This window comes from Diabrotica virgifera, chromosome 1 (assembly GCF_917563875.1).
Source record: "Diabrotica virgifera virgifera chromosome 1, PGI_DIABVI_V3a".
In the NCBI taxonomy this organism is placed as follows: Eukaryota; Metazoa; Arthropoda; class Insecta; order Coleoptera; family Chrysomelidae; genus Diabrotica; species Diabrotica virgifera.
In genome coordinates this window covers 231,878,646-231,902,625 of record NC_065443.1, presented here as the reverse complement: position 1 = coordinate 231,902,625, position 23,980 = coordinate 231,878,646, and the positions used below count along the sequence as shown (strand labels likewise).

At 32.9% G+C, this 23,980-nt stretch overlaps 1 protein-coding gene across 1 annotated transcript in view; it reads left to right on the top strand.

Annotated features, from left to right (window-relative positions):
* Positions 1-23,980, top strand: part of LOC126892931 (uncharacterized) — a gene marked incomplete at its 5' end in the record, with an annotated part of 74,039 nt that overhangs the window by 29,821 nt on the left and 20,238 nt on the right. The window contains 2 exons of the mRNA XM_050662848.1: positions 1,982-2,094; positions 20,652-20,862. Of these exons, the coding sequence (XP_050518805.1) occupies positions 1,982-2,094; positions 20,652-20,862 (324 nt within the window). The remainder of the gene's footprint in view (positions 1-1,981; positions 2,095-20,651; positions 20,863-23,980) is intronic.

The following is a 23,980-nucleotide window of genomic DNA, read 5'->3' as shown; positions in this document are numbered from 1 at the left end:
AGCCTTTAGCACTTTCTGGCAAAAAATTCAACATGGGTGACAAATCTTTTTTCTTGCCTTCCGACAAAAGTGGCTTAGAACAGCATGATATACAAGCTTTTCCAATATCGTCAGGTTTAGCCCCTTTTTTAGTACATTGATACATTTCCAAGTGTCTATGTCACTGTATGTGGTCTTATACTGAACAATACCTGGATAATATTTAGAAACTTTTATCATAGTAGCCTTTGATATTGGAAAATTTACTTTTAGTACGGAATCGCAGGCGCTTTTTAAGTCTAAAATGTACGAATGTTCCATGTCAACTACAGTGAATGGTTCCCCTGTAACTTTAACAGTAGCAACCACTTGCTGTAAATCCATCGGGGTAAAACACTTGGAGACTCTTTTCCTTTTTTCAATAATCGCGAAGTCCCGATCACACGATAAAAAGCTATGCCCGCTTAATAGAAATTTTTGAACAATCTCGTCAAACTGTCCAATTTGCACCAAAAACATCATTAAAAAATAAGAGTGCGGTTCTTATTTTGTCCGGCACAATTATCGGACCATTGAACCAGTTTCTTTTTATCAAAAATGTCATATGAATTCACTAGACGTAAAATGCAGGATCCAACTTCACATTGCTTCCACGACAAGCTTTTGTTTCATCCAACATACACATAAAAGCTTTATTTACATGAGATACATGGATGCCCAGATTATAACTCAGTTGTCTACTATAATAGTACATATTACTATGTGTTAAATTTGGTACCAGTAAAACTTGCTGAAGATCCAAAGATATCATACAAAAGTCACAATTGGGAAAACGTGAATCACACGAGTCCTTATTCATACATTGAAGGGCTCTCTTATACTTGCAGTGATGAAGTAATTGCTCTCGTTTAGCAGTTACTAATCCAGATCCACTGCTGATGAAACTTCTGTAAAGACGACTCATATTGAGATCACAACTAAAATACACTTGGTTACTTTTAGCGCGACCGTAGTGACTTTCATCGCATGGAAACGAGTTAACGTGTTGTTTGATTTGCTCCCAATCTTCGTTAGTATACTTGTGGTGATGTGCGTTTCCCTTTCTTTTGTCTGTGTAAGTGATAACTCCTTCTTGACACCTACTTTGCAGAGTTTGTAGACGCCTGTGCGATACTGCAAAAATATCCTGGAAAGTTTGCTTGCACACTTGGAAGGAACTACCTTCCAAGTGTCCTTCCAAGTAATAAGCACACATGCTTATCTGTTTTATTTTCCATTTTTTAATGGGTATTTTCTAAGAATCACGCTAAACGCTTCCTAACCTGAAAGTCCCCACAACAACAATAAAGAAGGCAGTGACTCGACGTCCGTTAAACGGGCACTTAGAACATTTGGAAAAATCATAGGTCGCGTGCTTAGAACATTGTCATTCTTTACTAGGGGATAGTACATGCAATCAAATGAACTATCTTTTAGTAAAGTCGCCCCAGGAACGCAACTCATCAATATTGGCAATATCATTTTAAAGTCTTCTACTGTAAAATGTATAATACATGTCTGAATTGCCGATATAAGTGAGTCAGATTAAATAAATTATTAGAAGAATTTTTTACTAAGCAACAACATTTTTGTTTAATTTAGTATTATTTTGTATTTTGACAACGACACCCGACTTGGGCGTCGAAACGTTAATAAAATCATTTTTTTGGTAAAATTGTGGCTTATTTCCCATTAAAGTAATTGCTTAAGATCTGTTGGTGCAACCAGGCATAAGAAACTAAACAATTTCCATTTTTTCATATACTCTTTGGCTTCGTGTTGTGGGATTGTGGGAGGTTATTGGAGGACTTTGAAAAAACAGAAATGCTGAAGTCATGTGTTAGTTGATTTGTTTTATAAAAAAATTTAAGAGTCAATATAATATAATGTTGAATATATGAAGCGTTTTGAATGTAGCATTAATATTTTCATATTAATCACTTACGTTTTGGTATTATTTCAGTCTCTGCATATTTATTATTGGGATAAAGTCATACATAAGGACAGCAGATGCAGTAAATTTCATGTACATAGTATTTGGACCAGTATTTATTGGAGTTGGAATCGTCTTATTGGGTAAGTTGCTTTTTAATTTTAACTATAAGTACAATTATTATTTTCCGGAATTCAAATTGAATGCGTAGCTGTGTCTACTTTTTTAAATATGTTTTGTGTTCACATTATATACAGGGTTGTTCTGAAGCTATTTCCTTGTGGCATTTTTATAATCAACTACTTATAATGGGAAATAAGCCATAATTTTACCAAAAAAGATTTTATTAACGTTTCGAAGCCCAAATCGGGTTTCGTTGTCAAAATACAAAATACTACTAAAATAAACAAAATTGTTGTTGCTAAGTAAAAAAATTCTTCTAATAATTTATTTAATCTGACTCATTTATATTGGCAATTCAGACGTATATTATACATTTTAAAGTAGAAGACTTTAAAATGATATCGTCAATATTTATGAGTTGCGTTCCTGCGACGACTTTACTAAAAGATAGTTCATTCGATTACATGAAATCAATCCCAACTCAAGAATATCCGTCATAAAAAAATATCATAGCATGTGATGTGTCTTTAAAAAGACAACCAGGTGCAACGATGACAGTAAAATTCTCGCGTTAGAGTTCCATAGTAAATTACGAGGGAAAACCAGGAAAAAACCTCGTGATACTATCCCGACATCGTAAGTATTTGGTCTTACATTTAATTTACTTTCAAAAAACTAATACCAAATTCTGACTTAAATATGTTTAAATTATAAATAATATTAATAATACATAGATATACAATAAGTAATACTGAAATATAAAATTTGTACTAACTCGATATGTTATTCACTTACTAATCGTGGTATTTTCTTTCTACTGACTTCCTCTTTCAGTATGGGTAACCACATCCTACTGCATTCTACGGAGGAATTTGCGACACAATTGGTTTCATTTAGCATAATTAGAGCCGCTTCTTTGATTTTTCTCTTTTTACTATCTGATTCTTTTAGGACTATACTTGAATCTCTCCATTGAACTCTATATTCATTATCCCATGCATGTTGACATATTTGAATATGTTGAAACTAATATCATTTCTAAACAAAATTTAAAACCCACAGTATGGTGGAGATATGTAGATGATGTGTTTTCAATATGGCCTCATAGGTCAGAATTGTTGGATACATTCCTGAATATTATAAACGATCAAGAACAGACAATAAAATTTACAATGGAAAAGGAATACAATAACACTTTACCTTTCCTCGATGTTTTAGTCTCAAAAAAGGATACTGGATATGAGACTCAAGTGTATAGAAAACCAACACACACCAACAGATATCTCAATTACAAATCAAATTACTCCATCAACGTTAAAAAGGGAATCATTAAATCCTTATATGATAGAGCCAAAATTACTTGTTCTAACGAAAATTCATTATTAGAAGAAAAACAATTGTTAGCATCTGTTTTATTAAATAATGATTATCCTTTATCGTTTATAAATAAGGAATTGTCAAGATTGGATCGAATGGAACAGAACAACTTAGAACGAGATCCTACAACATTCACAAGAAATAATACGAGGAAAATATCAATACCATATATAAAAGGACTATCCGAGACACTTAAAACAATAGGAAATAATTTCAACATTTCAACAACATTCAAAACAACAAACACTTTGAGATCTATTCTATCTAAAACTAAACCTAACAAAGAAAAAGAAAGAACAAATAATTGCATAATACCTTGTGAATGTGAACAATTTTATTTCAAAAATTGGAAAGAAATCCTTTGTAAAAGGTATAAATTTTTTTTATTAAAATCCCTTAAAAGGGCTACATCACAACAAAACGTTTTCGATTTTTTATAAAAAAATCATCATCAGTGTTCGATAAACTGGATGCTAGCTGAGCCAAAAAAGAAAAATATCCGGGTAAAAACCCTTTACATATAATATAGATGCCTTAAAAGTGCATACTTCAATAAAAAGCCCTGTGATGGTCACATGGCAACCAGGCTAATGCCCTAAGGTAATGTATTGAGATTTTTTGAGGTAATGTATTGAGAAAAAAAAATCTCAATACATTACCTTAGGGCATTATCCTGGTTGCCATGTGACCATCACAGGGCTTTTTATTGAAGTATGCACTTTTAAGGCATCTATATTATATGTAAAGGGTTTTTACCCGGATATTTTTCTTTTGTGGCTCAGCTAGCATCCAGTTTATCGAACACTGATGATGATTTTTTATAAAAATCGAAAACGTTTTGTTGTGATGTAGCCCTTTTAAGGGATTTTAATAAAAAAAATTTATACCTTTTACAAAGGATTTCTTTCCAATTTTGTGATTGATGGTATACAGCCAACTACAGGAAAAACATTTTCTTTTCCTTGTGAATTTTATTTAGGTGAAACATCAAGACCATTAAACGTTAGAATAAGTGAACATCAGTCTTATAATAAAAATAGAGAATTCGATAGATCTCAAATATGTCAACACGCATGGGATAATGAACATAGAGTTCAATGGAGAGATTCAAGTATAGTCCTAAAAGAATCAGGTAGTAAAAAGAGAAAAATCAAAGAAGCGGCTCTAATTATGCTAAATGAAACCAATTGTGTCGCAAATTCCTCCGTAGAATGCAGTAGGATGTGGTTACCCATACTGAAAGAGGAAGTCAGTAGAAAGAAAAGACCACGATTAGTAAGTAAATAACATATCGAGTTAGTACAAATTTTATATTTTAGTATTACTTATTGTATATCTATGTATTATTAATATTATTTATAATTTAAACATATTAAACTCAGAATTTGGTATTAGTTTTTTGAAAGTAAATTAAATGTAAGACCAAATACTTACGATGTCGGGATAGTATCACGAGGTTTTTTCCTGGTTTTCCCTCGTGATTTACTATGGAATCTCTAACGCGAGAATTTTACTGTCATCGTTGCATCTGGTTGTCTTTTTAAAGACAGATCACATGCTATGATATTTTTTTATAACGGATATTCTTGAGTTGGGATTGATTTCATGTAATCGAATGAACTATCTTTTAGTAAAGTCGTCCCAGGAACGCAACTCATAAATATTGACGATATCATTTTAAAGTCTTCTACTTTAAAATGTATAATATACGTCTGAATTGCCAATATAAATGTGTCAGATTAAATAAATTATTAGAAGAAGTTTTTTACTTAGCAACAACAATTTTGTTTATTTTAGTAGTATTTTGTATTTTGACAACGAAGCTTGATTTGGGCTTCGAAACGTTAATAAAATCTTTTTGTGGTAAAATTGTGGCTTATTTCCCATTATAAATAGTTGATTATATACAGGGTGTTTCATTAATAATTGAAAATATTTTAATTGTAGATTCTTAGGCTCAAAATATCAAGGTTTAATCAAAATCACCTAGTCTGAAAATCCTTGCTAAAAGAGCTAGAGCTCTTTGAAGAGGGCGTCTTGTAAATAGTTTTTTTTTAAATACCTTCGGAACGCTTCTATGCAGACAAACGAAAACCGGTCATAATCGTCCGTTAGTCGTCGTTTGGGTAGGGCAACGGTTATTTTATCGGATTAAGGGTTTCTACATATTATCATGCAATCATCGTTTCCAGCACGTAGCGTTTAGTTTCCGAAAAATATTGATTTTAATGGTTTTAAATGTCCGGAACGTATCGTATCAGACACGTCTTTGTAAAATCAGGTTTTTCGGAGACTACGTTACGTGCCGGAAACGATGAGTGCATGATAATATGTAGAAACCTTAACTTTTTTGTCTGTAACGTTTAGACATTTTTGACACTAATTTGTTAAATTATTAGGTGTTCTAGTGCTAAAAGTTACTCTTGCGTTAATTCGGTAAAATACAGCGTTTTTTGAATTCTTATTTAATTTTCTTCAAATTCAAAAAACGAAAAATTTTCGAATCGATTTTTCAAGAAAACTGTGTATTTCACCGATTTAATGCAAGAGTAACTTTTAGTACTATAATACCTCACAATTTAATATTCCAGTGTCAAAAATGCTTTAAAGTTAAATACAAAAAGTTACGCGACAAAATAACCGTTGCCCTACCCAGAAGTTACGCCTATGACCAGTACTAGAAATTCGCAAATTATGGAATCGATTTATCTCCGGAAAGTAAATAGACCAGTTTTCGTTTTTCTAAATAGAAGCATTCTAGAGATATTTAACCCCCCAGTGGTATAACGGTCCGAAGGTCAACGACCACCCCTTAATTTTTTTGTGTTAAGACAATAACTATATTACGACCCCGGTATAGCGTTTTGTCTAATAGATTCGTTAAATTCATATTTTTTTTATCAAAGAATCATAAGTTCTCACAAATCTTTCGTATTACGTGATTTATTCTTGATTCTCACGAATAGTCGAATGTATAATCTGTTTCTACGCAGAATGTGACGTAATTGTTTTTAAGTGCATCAGCCGTGTTTGCCGAGAGGCTCACCGCCAAAGGCATCAAAGTCATAGATCTTTCAGTAAATTGTTTTTACCAACAGAAAGTGGGGTTCTATGTTCTATTTATTTTAGAGTTGGAATATCGATAAGAGCCTTTGAGTGTGTTTATATAATCTAACAGGTGTTCTTATTGCTGACTTAAGCATTTTCCATGAGAACGGGCCTTTCGCTGTGACTACGTCCAAGTAAGCATTTTTTTGGTGAGAAGAATGGGTGGAGTGAAATATTGAGGTCTCTTTGTGTATTCTTTTTATTGATTGGATGAGCGTTTTTTGGTATACGCCAAAGGGATTATCCTGGTGCGTAATTAGCAACTTCTTATTGGTTGAGATTTGATTGATTGAGTGCTTTGGATCTGATGTTGGTAGAATGGGAGCTAACTTCTTTTTTCTTTTGAAAGAGGGAACCCAAGTTTGAGGAGAGCGGTCAAGTTAGTTCCATCTGGGCCGTCTTCAAGTTTAGTTCAGGAGAGAGAGCTATCGACAAGTTAAGATCTTGCCGGTTGCCTCGGGGCTGCGATATGCGGCTACCGGCAAAAGTTAGCAAGGCAGTTCTAGCTAAGTTTTGCAAGTGTATTGTAGAAGTTTTTTGTGATTAGTTAGTGTTGGTCGGCCATCATGGGCTAAGCAAGTCGTGGACCACCGCGTTTTCGCCGTTTTTAAGCGAACGCGAAATTTTGTACCACTGTTGGTATATCGTTCTTTACAAGCAACTAGAAGTTTTCTTTTAAAGCACGGAGTTGTTTTCATTTTAGTATTTTTCATCCAGTTTAATGAACTAGATAACAAGATCTTTTTAAATATTTTTGTTCGAGTACCTAAGTGCTAATTTATTTAGACAATGCTGAATTTTTCTACAAATTTTCTTATGAACTATGGTTTTATCAAATATGTACTGTTGCTGTATCAATCATTTATAAAGTGACTTTAAAGTGAAGTGAAATCGCGCCTTCGACTCAACCACCAAAAGAACCAGGACAATGATTGAACACACAAGGTATAATTTTTTTTATGTAGAACTTTTCTTTTATTTATTTGTTTGTTAATCTCGATCTCAATTTTTAACACCGTGAGATCACAGATTCGTAAATTTATTTTTTTTTCTTAATAAATAATGTTTTATTTGCTAATTACCATCTTATTATTTCTCTTTTCCTTCTCTCTTGTATCGTAAGAACAATAAAGAATTTGCTGAGTATAGTATAGAGTGGACAAGGTAAGTCACACCATATTTGGTGTAAATTTAAAGTATTTTATATAGTTTTTATTTTTACTATGTTTTTTGTTTTATTTTGATTTATCTACCTTTTCTTTATTTCTATTGGTTCTATGTATAATTTTTGGTTCCCTTTAGGTAACCAGTGGCGCCCAATATTTTATTTTAATTTAACATCCTTATTTTGATTTTTCTATTTTTTTATTTCTGAGCTAATAAGAGTATACTATAACATCCCTTAAGGATCCACATCCCTTAGATCTCTGAGACTTGAGCGACCGTGGCCATGTTCTTCATTGTGTAACATCCCCTTATATGACATATCAACATCTTGTCAAAATTCTATTCCCTTTTCATGTTTCACAAATGTCGCCCACCGTGTTTGGGGCATACTTCATGCTTCAGTGGTGACGTAAGAAATTTACACACTAGGTACTGGTGACCTCGGTCTGTTGGACCGATAGAGACATATCGCTTTATATATTCTTATAAACACACATTTTTCAAATAATTATACTTAATAAAGGGCTTAAATGTAGTAGATGGTTTAAAAAGATGTTTAATAAAAAAACTCAAAAAAGCAATAGAACAAGTAGTTGCTTAACGCATCATAGACTTTTGTGCAGTTTTATCGAACTCGTCATCGCCATGCGTAGAAGGTACTAGAACGTTTTTCTTCGGTTTTGGAACGTGTGATGCTAAAGTACAAGTTTTCCTAAATGCAAACATACTTGACTGACTTGGTCTACCTTAATCTTCAGTACACTGGGTAGATAGCGGATTTCGGTAACGTACGATCTGAGACACCAATACTTGGTTACTAACACTAAGGAACTTCGTATAAAACTGAGCTGTCACGGGGCAGCGAAGGACTTTATTTGGTACATGTAATTACATGCACGAAGCGCTTTATTGAAATTCGGCGCAGTAAAAGATGATTTACTTCATAGTCGGAACGGTGGACCGCATGTTACCGCTGGAGGGTTAAAAAAACTAATTAAAAGACGCCATCTTCAAAGAGCTTTAAAAAGTATTTTCGGACTAGGTGATTTAGGTTAAACCCCAATGTTTTGAGCCCAGGAATCCACAGGTAAAATATTTTCAATTATTAATGCAATTATTTTCGGCATTAATCAAGAAAAGTGCAATAAACGCCGCGATAGGTCACCTTGTGAACGTAATTGTATTGCTAATCATTTTAGACACGATAAGAGCCTATGATTTAAATAGTAGAACCTAAAAGAAAACGTATAAACACTGTGCCGTCAATTTTTAGTGGCACATGCGTCGAAAGTGGCGCATCAAACTTTCCACTTATGGACGGGATAAACAAATTAAAAGGTACCCTCCCTCACTACCAGAATTCAATGTTTTTCATTTTTTTAAGTTTTATGTGATTAACAAATAAGACTAAGCATAATTTTAACCCACCACCACCTTACCCCTTCCCCCACCATCAAAAATTTCATTTTTCGTTTTATTTTTTTATATGGGATGCAATAAATTTTGAAATTTCAAAAACTTCACACGCATAATTGAGGCTTTCACAAAACATGTTTATGTTTTATGGATCCGTAAGTTGAACGTATTTACATAACCTCACAAAAATTTTTAATATTTTTTTCGGAAAAAAAGCGTATAACTTTTTATAGTCCAGAAAGCCACTGCGCATCCGCTAGGAAAAATATTCTGATTCGGATTTTTTGCACAATCTTACTCAAAAAGAATTTCTTTTAACAAATTTGCATGTTGCCAGGACCAAAAGGTGGTCAAACATTTTTTAAACGTTTTTTTTTGTTTTTTCCTAAAATTATTTTTTTGCATGGAAAAAAGTTTTTTTTTAGGTTTTTTGGATCATTCCAAACAGAAAAGGTCTTTAGTGACTTTTCTCTAAAAATAATAGTTTTTGACATATAAGCGATTAAAAATTGAAAAATTGCGAAATCGGCCATTTTTAACCCTCAAAAACTATGTGAAATACTGAAAATTTGAATGTTGCCAAGGTAGGTAGATATTCTTTAAACATCGATTGATGAAATCCCGAAGAGTTTTTTGCAATACAATATTCAAAACTCCTTTATTTTTTAATTGCTAATCAAGCGTGTGCGACACTATTTTCCACCGACAGTGTGGTGCAAATGAAAGGAATAAATTCGTTATTTCGTAAACCGGCGACTTTAAGGTAAAATCCCGAAACAGGTCGATTTTTATTTTTGAGTTATGATATTGTGTCATATATGGTATACTAGTGACGTCATCCATCTGGACGCGATGACGTAATCGATGATTTTTTTTAAATGAGAATAGGGGTCGTGTGGTAGCTCATTTGAAAGGTTCTTCAATTCTCTATTCAGTAATATAAACATTTACATAATTATTTATACAGGGTGTCCAAAAAATTTTTATTAAATTAAATTATTTGACAAAAAAAGAAGTAGAAGGACACCCTGTATAAAAAATTATGTAAATGTTTACATTACTGAATAGAGAATTGGAGAACCTTTCAAATGAGCTACCACACGACCCCTATTCTCATTTAAAAAAATCATCGATTACGTCATCACGTTCAGACGGATGACGTCACTAGTATACCATATATGCCACAATAAATATCATAACTTAAAAATAAAAATCGACCTGTTTCGGGATTTTTCCTTAAAGTCGCCGGTTTACGAAATAACGAATTTATTCCTTTCATTTGCACCATACTGTCGGTGGAAAATAGTGTCGCGCACGCTTGATTAGCAATTAAAAAACAAAGTAGTTTTGCATATTGTATTGCAAAAAACTCTTCGGGATTTTATCAATCGATGTTAAAAGAATATCTACCTACCTTGGCAACATTCAAATTTTCAGTTTTTCACATAGTTTTTGAGGGTTAAAAATGGCCGATTTCGCAATTTTTCAATTGTTAATCGCTTATATGTCAAAAACTATGATTTTTAGAGAAAAGTCACTAAAGACCTTTTCTGTTTGGAATGATCCAAAAAACTTAAAAAAACTTTTTTCCATGCAGAAAAAAAATAATTTTAGGAAAAAAACAAAAAAAAAACGTTTAAAAAATGTTTGACCACCTTTTGGTCCTGGCAACATGCAAATTTTTTAAAAGGAGTCCTCTTTGAGTAAGACTGTGCAAAAAATCCGAATCAGAATATTTTTCCTAGCGGATGCGCAGTGGCTTTCTGGACTATTAGGTATATGGCTGCAGGTCTATTTTTTTAGTCGTGTGTATTTTTTCAAACACTATGTTTTTAGAGGATTTTTGGGGATTTTCGCTATTTTATATACTTCAAAATAGGTTATATGAGAATTGAAGTAAATGAGTCGCTAGCAGGGGTGTAGTCGCAAATTAAGTAGTACCGGAACGCTATGACTTTGTGATGTTACTTGTCAGTGCAGTGGTCAATTTTCCGCGGGGTTGGAGGAACCCAAAAAAGCAGTGCCGGAACGGCGTTCCGGTGCGTTCCGGCTCTACTACACCCCTGGTCCCTAGGAAAATTTAATAATGGGACCAACACGTTCAAACCCCCTAAAAAAACAGTTTTTTGGATTTTTTAAGATAGCGAACCTTACGGAAAAATCTGAAAAAAATTAAAAGTATAGTGTTTGATAAAATACATAGGATTAAGAGGAAACAGTAGCGATCAACAGGTAGCGAAAATGCGTTCCAAGATTGCGGCTGTAATTTTGAATATTTTTTCGAGATATTTGGCACACGTATTCGTAATATAATAAAGAATGGCGGTACAGAGCCCAATTTAAAAAATATATTAATATGTGGAAATTACTCTGTAATTAAATACAATATTAAAAAACGAGCCTGTACCGCCATTAAGAAGAACAAAAAAATACCCTTTCTTCAAATAAATTTTTTTATCCGATGCCTAGATTTTGTGTCATTTTGGAACTACTAAAATGTTTTGTTTCATTAGTAGTTCCAAAATGACACAAAATCTAGGCATCGGATAAAAAAGTTTATTTGAAGAAAGTGTATTTTTTTGTTCTTCTTAATGGCGGTACAGGCTCGTTTTTTTAATATTGTATTTAATTACAGAGTAATTTCCACATATTAATATATTTTTCAAATTGGGCTCTGTACCGCCATTCTTTATTATATTACGAATACGTGTGCCAGATATCTCGAAAAAATATTCAAAATTACAGCCGCAATCTTGGAACGCGTTTTGGCTACCTGTTGATCGCTACTGTATCACCTTAAAAGAGAATTACACCTACTACAGCCATCCCCAAAAGAAGTTTTTCCCTACGCTTTTTTCCGAAAAAAATTTTTGTGGTTATGTACACTCAATCTATGCGCTGTTTCACATTATAAGAATTTTGACCGTACGACGGTACAGTCGTACATAGTGGCTCGAAATCTTTCTCCCTTCACCGCTTGAAAACGTTCGGTGAAGGGAGAAAGATTCCATATGATTGCTCGAGCCACTATGTAAATTTCAACCATGGTACGTTTAAAATTCTTATAATGTGAAACAGCGCTATAGGTCCATAAAAAATAGACAAGTTTTGTAAAAACCTCAGCTATGCGTGTGAACTTCCGAAATTTTAAAATGGATTGCCTCCCACATAAAAAAAAGAATGTGTGTGTACTTTGGACGCACGTAAGAAGTTATACTTCCACTACATATTATGTGATTTTTAAGACAATACCAAAAATAAAAAAAAAATAAAAGAATAAAACGCACACAAACACATTGAAAAATGCCACAAAGAAAAAATTATTTCTGAACGATATTAATTGTTGGCAAAAATTTTAAATACGCATTTTCTGGAAAAAAAAATTATATAACAAATATACTTACAATCATAAAATGCATAAAAAAATAAAAAAATAAAAACTTGCATCGGGAATCGAACCCGTGAACTTCGCGGCGCTTTGATTCGTAATCGAAGCCTAGACTCACTCGTCCAGTTCCACATTATTCGTCATGTGGAAAAATAGGGTAACTGAACGTTTTACTGTTTGACAGTTGTTTTGAATATAATTAAATTATGTAGTTTAATGTAATGCTAAACTAGGTAAGGAAGACTATTTAAGAGAAGTAATTGGTAAACATAGCCTACACGATACAACAAATGATAATGGATACCGGCTAACACAATTCGCAATATCTAATAACATGATTATTAAATCCACCCAATTTGAAAGAAAGGACATTTACAAGGTCACATGGGTGTCAAATGATGGAAGAACACGTAACCAAATAGATCATGTCCTCATTGATGCAAGACACTCTAGTAGCATTATTAATACACGAAGTATGAGAGGAGCTGACAGCGATAGTGATCATTTTCTTGTAAAATCAAAGTTGAGAACACGAATATCAGTACAGAAGATGGAGCAACAAGAACAAAGAGAAAGATGGGACATAGAAGCTCTTCAAACACCAAATAAAGAACTGGAGTACCAAGTAGCCATAAGCAACAGATTTCAATTGCTGGGAGAGGAAGACCAAAATGTAGACCTAGGAGATGCATGGCAGCGAGTGGCATCAGTGATAGAACAAGCAGCGAAAGAAACCATTGGGAAAAAGAGGACTCACCCAAAACAGAAATGGTTTGACAAACAATGCGAAGAAATGCTGGAAACAAAAACTCACAAAAGAATGACAATGCTACAAAACCCTACAGATGAGAACAAAGCAGATTTTCGCAGAACGAGGGCACAGACAAGGCAACTACTCAGAACTAAAAAGAGAAGCTACATAGAACAGCAAATACGAGTAATGGAAATAAGTGGCGAGAGGAATCAAATAAGAAAATTCTTTAGAGAAGTGAAGACAGTCAGACAAGGTGGAAATGTTGGGGTAACACAAGCTATGAGAAATGAAGCAGGTGCACTGATAATGATGGAAACAGAAATCGTAGAGCGATGGAAGGAATACTTTCGGAATTTACTAAATATTGAAAGTGAGATGGAGGAATCAGAGATTACATTTCATTCTGCAGATGTGGAAATACCACCACCAACACTCCAAGAAGTAAAGAATGCAATAGCATCTCTTAAAGATCACAAAGCACCAGGAAATGATGGTATAAATGGAGAATTGATAAAAAAAGGAGGAAACGTTTTACATCAAAAATTGTATGACATTTTTCTCAGAGTATGGCAACAGCAGAAAATGCCTAGAGAATGGAATGGAAGCGTTATAATACCCATACATAAGAAGGGAAATAAAGAGAAATTCCGAAACTACAGAGGCATATCGCTTATTAGTACAGCGTATAAGATTCTATCAATTATCTTACTAAAGAGACTCACTCCGTATTCGGAAGATATTCTAGGCGACTACCAATGCGGCTTTCGAAGTGGAAGGTCAACAATAGATCAAATATTTACCATCCGACAAATATTAGAAAAAAACTGGGAATTCAACCGAGATGTACACCAAATCTTCGTAGATTTCCAGCAAGCATATGACTCGATAAAAAGAAGCAGACTATGGCTAGCAATGCTAGAAATGGGAATACCAAGAAAATTAGTGCAGCTCACTCAAATGTGCGTGGCAGACTCATATACACAGGTAAAGATAGGAAACAGAACATCGATGCCATTTAGTATAACATCAGGGCTTAGACAAGGAGACCCTTTATCACCATTGCTATTCAATTTGGCTTTAGAATACGCAATAAGTAAAATATCGTCTGAACTAACAGGGGGATTCGCAAATCGAGGATCAAAACTATTGTTGGCCTTTGCCGATGATCTAGATGCAGTCGCTCATTCTACAAGAGACGTAAGAGAGGTGTTTTCACAACTCGAGGAGGAAACAGGTAACCTGGGCCTTCGAATAAATGAAGAGAAGACGAAATACATGCTGGTGACCAAAAATCCAAGACCAAGAGTTAGGCAGAACGTAACTATTAATGACCACAACTTTGAAGTAGTAAAAGAGTTTAAATATCTGGGAGCAGTAATCACATAGAAAAAGAGGTCTCAGCAAGAATAGCTGCGGGAAATAGAGCATTATACTCCCTATCATCATTATTAAGATCTAAGCTGCTGAAAAGACAATCTAAATTAAGACTGTACATGTCAATTATTCGCCCAGTTGTTACATATGGGAGTGAAACATGGACTCTACATCAGCGAGAAATAAATAAATTGCTGACATTTGAAAGGAAAGTCCACAGAATTATATTTGGTCCTCAAAGAGATGAATTGACAAGAGAGTGGAGAAGGCGCCGCAATGCTGAATTGGTGACTCTATATGGTACTGAAAACATCGTCAGACATATAAAAGCTAATCGGATAAGATGGGCAGGTCATGTAGTAAGATCAGAGGAAGACAGAGTGCTAAAGACAGTGTTCTTCGAGAGACCAGACGGTAGAAGATCAGTGGGCCGTCCCAGAAAAAGATGGAAGGATGATGTTGAAACCGATCTATCTAGGATTGGAGTACAACAATGGCAAATCGAATCGCAAGATCGCAGACGATGGAGGGCCATAGTGGATGCGGCGAAGACTCACCCCGAGTTGTAAAGCCAGTCAAGAAGAAGAAGTTTAAATTTTGTGGAAGAAAATATTAAAATATAACAAAACAGTAAGAAAACAATATATTAGATGAAGATTGGTAGAACTTTTGTTGGTAATCAAATTAAGTATGTAAATAAAAGCATTACATACCTACTAGATAAATAAATCTACGCCAAAAAATCATAATTTAAAAATAAAATTCGGACCTAATTTGGGATTTCTCTCTAAAATCCCCATTCTTGAGAAAATAAATGTATGTATTCCAACCTAATCCAAATGTATAATTACAATATGATTATAATAAAAACTACTTACCAAATTAGAATGAGTTTTCCTTGTTAAAAATAGTCCAAAAGTCCAAAAATATAGGTATATGAAAACTATTTAAAAAGACAGTATAACTATTAACTAACTTCGTTTCTTTTCCCACAAATTTCAAAACGCAACAACCATAAATAATCAAACTACGTACAGCTGTGCCACAGCCGCCATATTGAATAATTTTTGACATGTCATTTGAACATCCAATCAGAACAAAGTTATAATGCGCATGCGCCGGGATCATAGGTTTTAACATATAAAAATTCACCCTCATATCGCCGGTAAAGAAGTATAACTTCAAAAATAAACACGAAAAATAAGGTTTTTGATTGTGTGGGAGGGGGGAAGGGGGTGGTGGGTTAAAATTATGCTGAGTCTTATTTGCTAATCACATAAAACTTAAAAAAGTGAAAAAATTGAATTCTGGTAGTGAGGGAGCGTATCTTTTAATTTATTTATCCTGTCCATAAGTGGAAAGTTTGATGCGCCACTGTCGACGCATGTGCCACTAAAAAGTGACGGCACAGTGTTCATACGTTTTCTTTTAGGTTCTACTATTTAAGTTAGGGGCTCTTATCGTGCCTAAAATGATTAGCCAATTTCATATACAGGCTGAGTCGCGACGGAAGATTACAGCGAAATGGTAAAAGATTTGAAAAAAAAATTTAAGTAGTGGTTTGTAAGTTGATAAAATCTACATTTTAAAATATTTTGAAATATACAGGGTCTCCCAATAAATAGCAGCGTATCAAAGTTATATTTTTTCTTATGGAACACCCTATATTTTATTGAATTTTTTAATTGTCCGCAAAAAATAAGGTATAGTTTCATAAGGCTTCCCTATACCTATGTACAGAGTGTTCTGAGTTATGGCGACTTTTCTTAAAATGTAAAGTTTTAAAAGAAGCCTTATTCTCAAGTTATTTAAGAAATTATAAAAAAATACTTTTACGTCTAAATATCTGGATATAGTCCGTTCTTTAACGGTAAAATATTGCAAAACGTGTAAATTTTAAAGAACCGCTTGGATTGACATGAAATTTGGCATACACATAGCTAACAAGTCAAAGAAAAAAAGTGATATTGTGCCGATATGTGCTTTTGCCCTGGGGGTGGTTTTCACCCCCTCTTGGGGGTGGTCTTCACCCCCTTTTGGGGGTGAAAAAATATTCGTCCAAAGAAAGTCAGGAAATGGATAAACTGGCTAATTTTAAGTAACTTTTGTTCTATAGAGTTTTTTCACTAAGTCAATACTTTTCGGGTTATTTGGCAGTGAATATGTTCATTTTTTCAACAAAATAACCATGCTTTTAGACGGTTTCTCGCAAATAACTCAAATAGTAAGTATTTTGTCGAAAAAATATTCTTAGCAAAAATATAGCCTATAAAAAATTTTAAAAAATGGTGTATATATCACGTCTGTATACCTAGTAGAAGCAGAGTTATAGCTAATGAAAAATAGGTTCATATTGGTCAAATTCCAAATGGAATACTTTAACGTGAAATAATCATAAATGAAGCACATTTCGGGGAAAACTCATTAAAACTTATTTAAAGTGTTTAAAAAAGCTTCATTTTTGTTTTATAAAAAAAATTTCTAGCATCAAAATTAAACAAGTTACGCTCAAAATAAAGTTAGTCCCTTTTGGTTTTGGTAAAAAAATCGAGAAAATCACCCCCTAATTAGTATCTTAAATGAACTTAATCGTTACGACTTCACAAGTTTCTTGACTCGTGTATATATTGTTTATATGATTTGTAAGTTTCATCGGTTCAAAGTCATTATTGAAAGGGCTGTAGTTAAAAGGGGTTGAACGAGTCACTGATCACGTATGTATGCAAATTTAGAAACACCAAATCTTAATCAATTTTTGTATAACAGAAAAACAAAAAAAATACATGATATTCAGAAAAGCAAATCTGACTTTTTTTGTTTTCCGAGATATTTGGTATCTCTAACAATTTTTAAGTTATTTTGAAAAAAAGCATATTTTTCAAAATTTTAATTTTTAAAAATTTTATTTTGAAACCAAATTTTTTCAAAAATAAGCACTTTGAATCGATGAAACTTACAGATCATATAAACACAACAAAGGTAAAATAATTTGTGGAGCGGTAACGATTAATTTAATTTAAGTTGCTAATTAGGGGGTGGTCTTCCCGATTCTTTTTTGGAGAAACAAAAGGGACTAACTTCATTTTGAGCGTAACTTGCTTAAATTTAATACTAGAAACTTTTTGTAAAAACAGAAATAAAGCTTTTTTAAACACTTTAAAAAAGGGATAATAGGTTTTCCCCAAAAAGTGCTTAATTTTTTGGATATTTCACGTCGAAATATTCTATTTGAAATTTGGTGAATATGAATCTATTTTTCATTGACTATAACTCTGGTTCTACTAGATCCAGAGACCTAACGCGTACACCATTTTTTTTACTTTTTTATAGGCTATATTTTTGCTAAGAACGTTTTTTTCGACAAAATACTTACTTTTTGAGTTATTTGCGAAAAACCGTCTAAAAATGTGGTTATTTTGTTGAACAATGAACATATTCACTTGCAAATAACTCTAAAAGTGTTGACTTAGCGAAAAAGCTCTATAGAGCAAAAGTTACTTAAAATTAGTCAGTTTACCCATTTCCGGATTTAGTTTGGACATATAGTTTTTCACCCCCAAGACGGGGTGAAAGTCACCCCCAGGGCAAAAGCACACATCGGCACAATATCACTTTTTTTATTTGACATGTAAGCTATACGTATACCAAATTTCATGTCAATCCAAGCGGTTCTTTAAAATTTAGAGCAAAAACCGTGAAAGAATGGACTAATATTGGTTGAATGTATTTCATGATTAATTGTTACACATTTATTTACAGGGTGTTCAAAATTTACAGTTTTATTATTGGATTATTCAATGTGTCATATGGTTCTTATTTTAAATGGAACACCATGTATATTAATAAATAATTATACTAAAGAAATCTACCTCTTTCGAATGGTATATAGATGTCCTATACCTAGGTGTCATAGTTTTTGCGTAATTTACAATTATTAAAATTCTTAATCTTTAAATCTGTTTTAAAACAAAAGATGTAGTTAGTTAATGGCATTGTATGACATTGTCATTTTATGACAGTACGGTCTGGTAATTATTTTATAATTAATGTATTCCATGATTGATTATTACACATTTATTTACAGGGTGTACACAAATTTACAGTTTCATTATTGGATTATTTAATGTGTCATATGATGCTTATTTTAAATAAAACACCATGTAAATTAATAAATTATTATACTAAACACAGGTTCCTCTTTCGAATGGTATAGGGATGTTCTATAACTAGGGGTCATAGTTTTTGCGTAATTTACAGTTTTCTTAAACGGTCAATTGATTTTAAACATAATATTTATACACTCTCTATTTTTAAACTGTACGAAATAAATGTTTGTTTACTGTATCATAATGAAATGAAAATTATGTTTATTTACTAGACCATTGTTATGAAAAGTAGGTAGATTGGTCTGTATACAATACATTTAAAAAAAATCAGGATCTGCTCCAAAGTCCATAAACGATAAGTTAAATATTTATCATAATCCTGTTCGGTCTAATATTGGTGTAGTTGAGTTTTATACGGATAATAGTGCTTTTTCTTAAGTATTCTAACAGTCGTTTGACTGATTTACCCGAAATTTTTTCTTTACCAGTATTTGGGTTTTCCGTAACAGAAAGCAGGACATTAAGTTCCTTGACGTGATCACAAATAAGTGGTTTATTTTTATTTAACTTTCCGAAATTTCTCAAAAACGTCCTTTGTGGGTGTCTTCTATCAGAATACCTACTTTTGAGCGTAAACTTTAGAAAGTAAGATACAATTTTGCAAACACTCCCCAACGCAAAGTACCATGTCTACTCTTTCGTAGATAACGTGGTTATTCATTTTTAGGAACAATTAAATTTGAATAGCATACATGGATGTTCATATTTTTGATAATTATCAGACCGTACTGTCATAAAATGACGATGTCATACAATGAGATACATCTTTTGTTTTAAAATCGATTTACGGATTAAGAATTTAAATAATTGTAAATTACGCAACAATTATTAGACCTAGGTATAGGATATCCATATACCATTCGAAAGAAGTGACTTCTTTTAATATAATTAATAATTAAGATACATGGTGTTCCATTTAAAATAAGCATCATATGACACATTGAATAATCCAAAATGAAACTGTAAATGTTGAACACCCTGTAAACAAATGTGTAATAATCAATCATGGAATACATTCAACCAATATCCAACTATTTAGATGAAAAATTATTTTTTTTATAATTTCTTAAACAACTTGAGAATAAGCCTTCTTTTAAAACTTTACATTTTAAGAAATGTCAACATAACTTAGAACACTCTGTACATAGGTATAGGGAAGCCTTATGAAAATATACCCTATTTTTTGAGGACAATTAAAAAATTCACTAAAATACAGGTTGTTCCATAAGAGAAAATATACCTTTGATACGCCGCCATTTATTGGGACACCCTGTATATCTCAAAATAATTTTAAAATGTAGATTTTATCAACTTACAAAACCACTATGTAATTAAAATTTTTTTCAAACCTTTTACCATTTCGCTGTAATCTTCCGTCGCGTTAGTGGTGACTCACCCTGTATACCGGCTCTTAGCCCCCGTTCTAATGACAGGCGCTTAACGCGCGTTTTGATAACGCGCGATTACAACTACATACATTTTACTTGAGACCGTTCACATGCTAACGTGCGTTTTAATGACCTAAACATGCTAACGTGCGTTTTAATGACCTAAAACGCGCGTTAGCATGTGCACGGTCGCAAGTAAAATGTACGTAGTTGTAATCGAGCGTTATCCAAACGCGCGTTAAGTGCCTATCATGAGAACGGGGCCTTAGTGTATATGTTCCTCTATATTTTTGTAAAATAAGTTAACATATCGGAACGTTTATTAACATTTTCCAAATAAGCTCAAAATTTTTTTATTCCATAACTGGTTTCTACACTGTAAATGTATTATTTATTTTTCTCTAAAACATTCTCTAATACATTATTTAATAACTTTTAGTATGGTTTCTTCGTATCTCAAGACTTTTATGTTGGAAGAACCCAAAGGATCACTTGGACACTTCTGGTGGTCAAGCACTAACTGTAAATCCATCCACTGATCTATTGGTCACAGCACAGTATGCACCTATTTCGGAGATTGCTTATCGGCCAGCAGCACCAGAAGATCCTGAACTAAGCAAACTGATGCCGCAGAAAAACAAGGATCTTTCGTAAGTTTTGTTAAATCTGTGATGTTTATATCTTCTTCTTCTTCTTCAAGTGCCATCTCCGCGACGGAGGTCGGTAATCGTTATACCTATTCGGACTTGAGAGACGGCTGCTCTGAAGAGTTCATTTGATATTTGATGTACATTTTACATCGGTGCCATTTTCTCAGGTTGCGCAGCCACGATATTCTGCGTCTCCCTATGCTTCTTTTTCCTTGAATAATCAATTGGAGTAGCCCAATTACGAGTCAGACTAAAAACCTTAATCCAGAAACAGAATAACAAAAGATTAGATATGGATCAACTTAGAGATCCCGAGATAAAAGTCAAGCCTACAAATAGCATTAATAGTAATGTTGCTTTAACCTTCGGATGACCAAGCGGGGGAAATTGTGACCTCAGCGTATGTTTTTCTTTAATAAATTCAAAAGTATTTTTAATGTTTATGTCATTATTTTTTTTATTTGACTTTAATATCATTCTAGATATCCTCATATTTTGAAATAAAAAAAATTCCTTATATTTTACGAATAAAAAATATATTCTGAAGTTGATGTTTAATAAAATAGCGTCTAGTATGTGTAATTACAAGTAGTTTTACCAGTTTTACGCAATGACGTTGACTTTGCAAAGTAACAAGACACTTACTCAACATACACACTACACATGACACTAATACTTATGTTGTGACTGGTTGAATGACATAAAGTCCATGCCAAAAAAAAATTAAAAATTAAAAAAAAACTTTATTTTTTTGTCAATTGTCATTTTTGACATTTTTGACCTGGGGTCATTTTTCCCCCCCTTGGTCATCCGTGTAACAAAAAAAGGTTGGTCATCGGAAGGTTAACAACCAATACTGATGATATTGAAAGAGACTGGATCAACTTAAGGGACGCTATATGCAACGGTGCAAAAGAAATAATTGGTGACTACGAGCGGAAGAAGAAAAACGAATGGATGACAGATGAAATATTACACCTCATGGAGAGAAGGAGGGAAAATAAGAATAATCCCGAACAATATAAAGAACTGGATAGAACTGTCAGCTGAAAGATAAAAGAATCCAAAGAGAAATGGTTACAAGAAAAATGTCAAGAGATAGAAGAGCTAGAACGAAGACACGATAGTTTTAACATGCCCAAAAAAAGAACGAGTTTACTTATACTTACCGGAAAAAACAGTTTGGTAAGTTAATAGACGAGAACAACAAACTTATTGTAGATAAAGAATAACAGTTACAGACTTAAGCATTTTACATAAAAGATTTGTTTACGGATTCTCGTCATATTTCTACGAACTATCTTGATCTGAATGGACCAAAAATATTGAAAAGTGAGGTGATAAAAGCTATAGATCAAACGAAAGATGGGAAAGCAACAGGATGCGATGAAATACCAGTCGAATTTTTAAAAGTTTTTAACGAGAACAACATGAATGTAGTATTGGAACTGTTTAATAAGATATACGATACTGGTCAAATTCCATCGGACGGGTTGAAATCTACATTTGTGTCCCTTCCCAAGAAATCACACGTTACTATTTAACTGACAGTGCTCACACCATTGACTGAATAAAAAATCTTTATTATTAATACTTTCTCCGCAGCTGGGGGTATCTTATCAACTCTATTGCTTTTAATGATAAAATAAAAATATTGACAGTTCAAAAATGTAAAAATAATAACTTCATTATGACATTGCACTGTGTGTGGCCTAATTTTGGTGTGAAAAATGTATTTTTACGCATTTTTACTAAAGGGCCTAGCCGGGTAAGATGATAAAAAGTGTCCCTAACGCGATTCAAATTCCATATAGGTCGCCGTTTAGCATATATAGTGAAACTCACTTTCTGAAATTTTTAGCCCCCTAGGTGGTCATGTGACCCACCTAGAGCCTAATTAGGGTTTTTATGTTTTTATTTTTTATCTCAACCGCATCGAGAACTAGCGAAAAACATTAAATAAAAAAATTGTAAGCTTTAAAAAGATATCGAAATTTTTTTTTTTTATTTTTGGCGGAATATTTAAATTTTAGAACGATTTTAAAATTTTAAATGAGTATAAAAAAATAACTAAGACATTCGTTTTTACGAAAAAAATATATAACGTGTATTTTTGCAAAATGTTTCACCCTGCATTTTTTCAAATTTTTAAAATTGGTGAAACGCACCTTTAAAAATAAAAAACCGCATTTTTTCGGTTTTTTTTTTCGTTTTTTGATACAATTTTATACATGTTTTTCAAAAAAGGTAACACCGTCACTGGAATAGGTAAAACACTGAAAAATAATTGGGGTTTGCTTAATAAAATTTTTTTGTAACGCCATCCATTTTACACATTTTTTACGATTTTGCCGAAACTACTGGCAACATTGTAATAAAACTTAGCGGGTTTTATGAGGTAGTTATTGTGCATGTTTTGACATACGATTAAGGATTTGATATTCATCATTGGCGCGCATAGGGGTAATGGTCTGAACTTTTCAAAGAAAAAAATATAGTATGCCACTGACATATTTCAAATTAACAATCATTTTTGAATTCCCCGTTCAATTTGCGATAAAAAAACTATCCTCTCATTTTTTCATACGACGCGCCGTTTTGCTGCAAAAAATAAAATATCTTAACGCTTCAAAGTATTCGAATTAGTTTTTATAATGGATGTACGAGTTTATGTAGATGTAGAAACTACTAGAAGTTCGAATACTTTGTAAGGGTAAGATGTTTTATTTTTTTAATAAAAATGGCTTCGTATGAAAAAATAGAAGGATAGATTTTTTGTCACAAATTGAACGTGGAATTCAAAAACGATTGTTAATTTGAAATATGTCAGTGGCGTACTATCTTTTTTCTTTAAAAAGTTCAGACAATTACCCCTATGCGCCCCAATGATAAATATATAATTCTTAATTGTATGTCAAAAAATGCACAACAACTACCTCTTAAAACTCTCCAAATTGTATTATAAATGTGTAAAATTTTGTTTTCTTCAACGCCCTGTATGTTGGAAATGGATGGCATTACAAGTAATTTTTATTAAGCAAACCCCAATTATTTTTCAGATTTTTACCTATTCTAGTGACGGTGTTATCTTTTTTGAAAAATATGTATAAAATTGTAT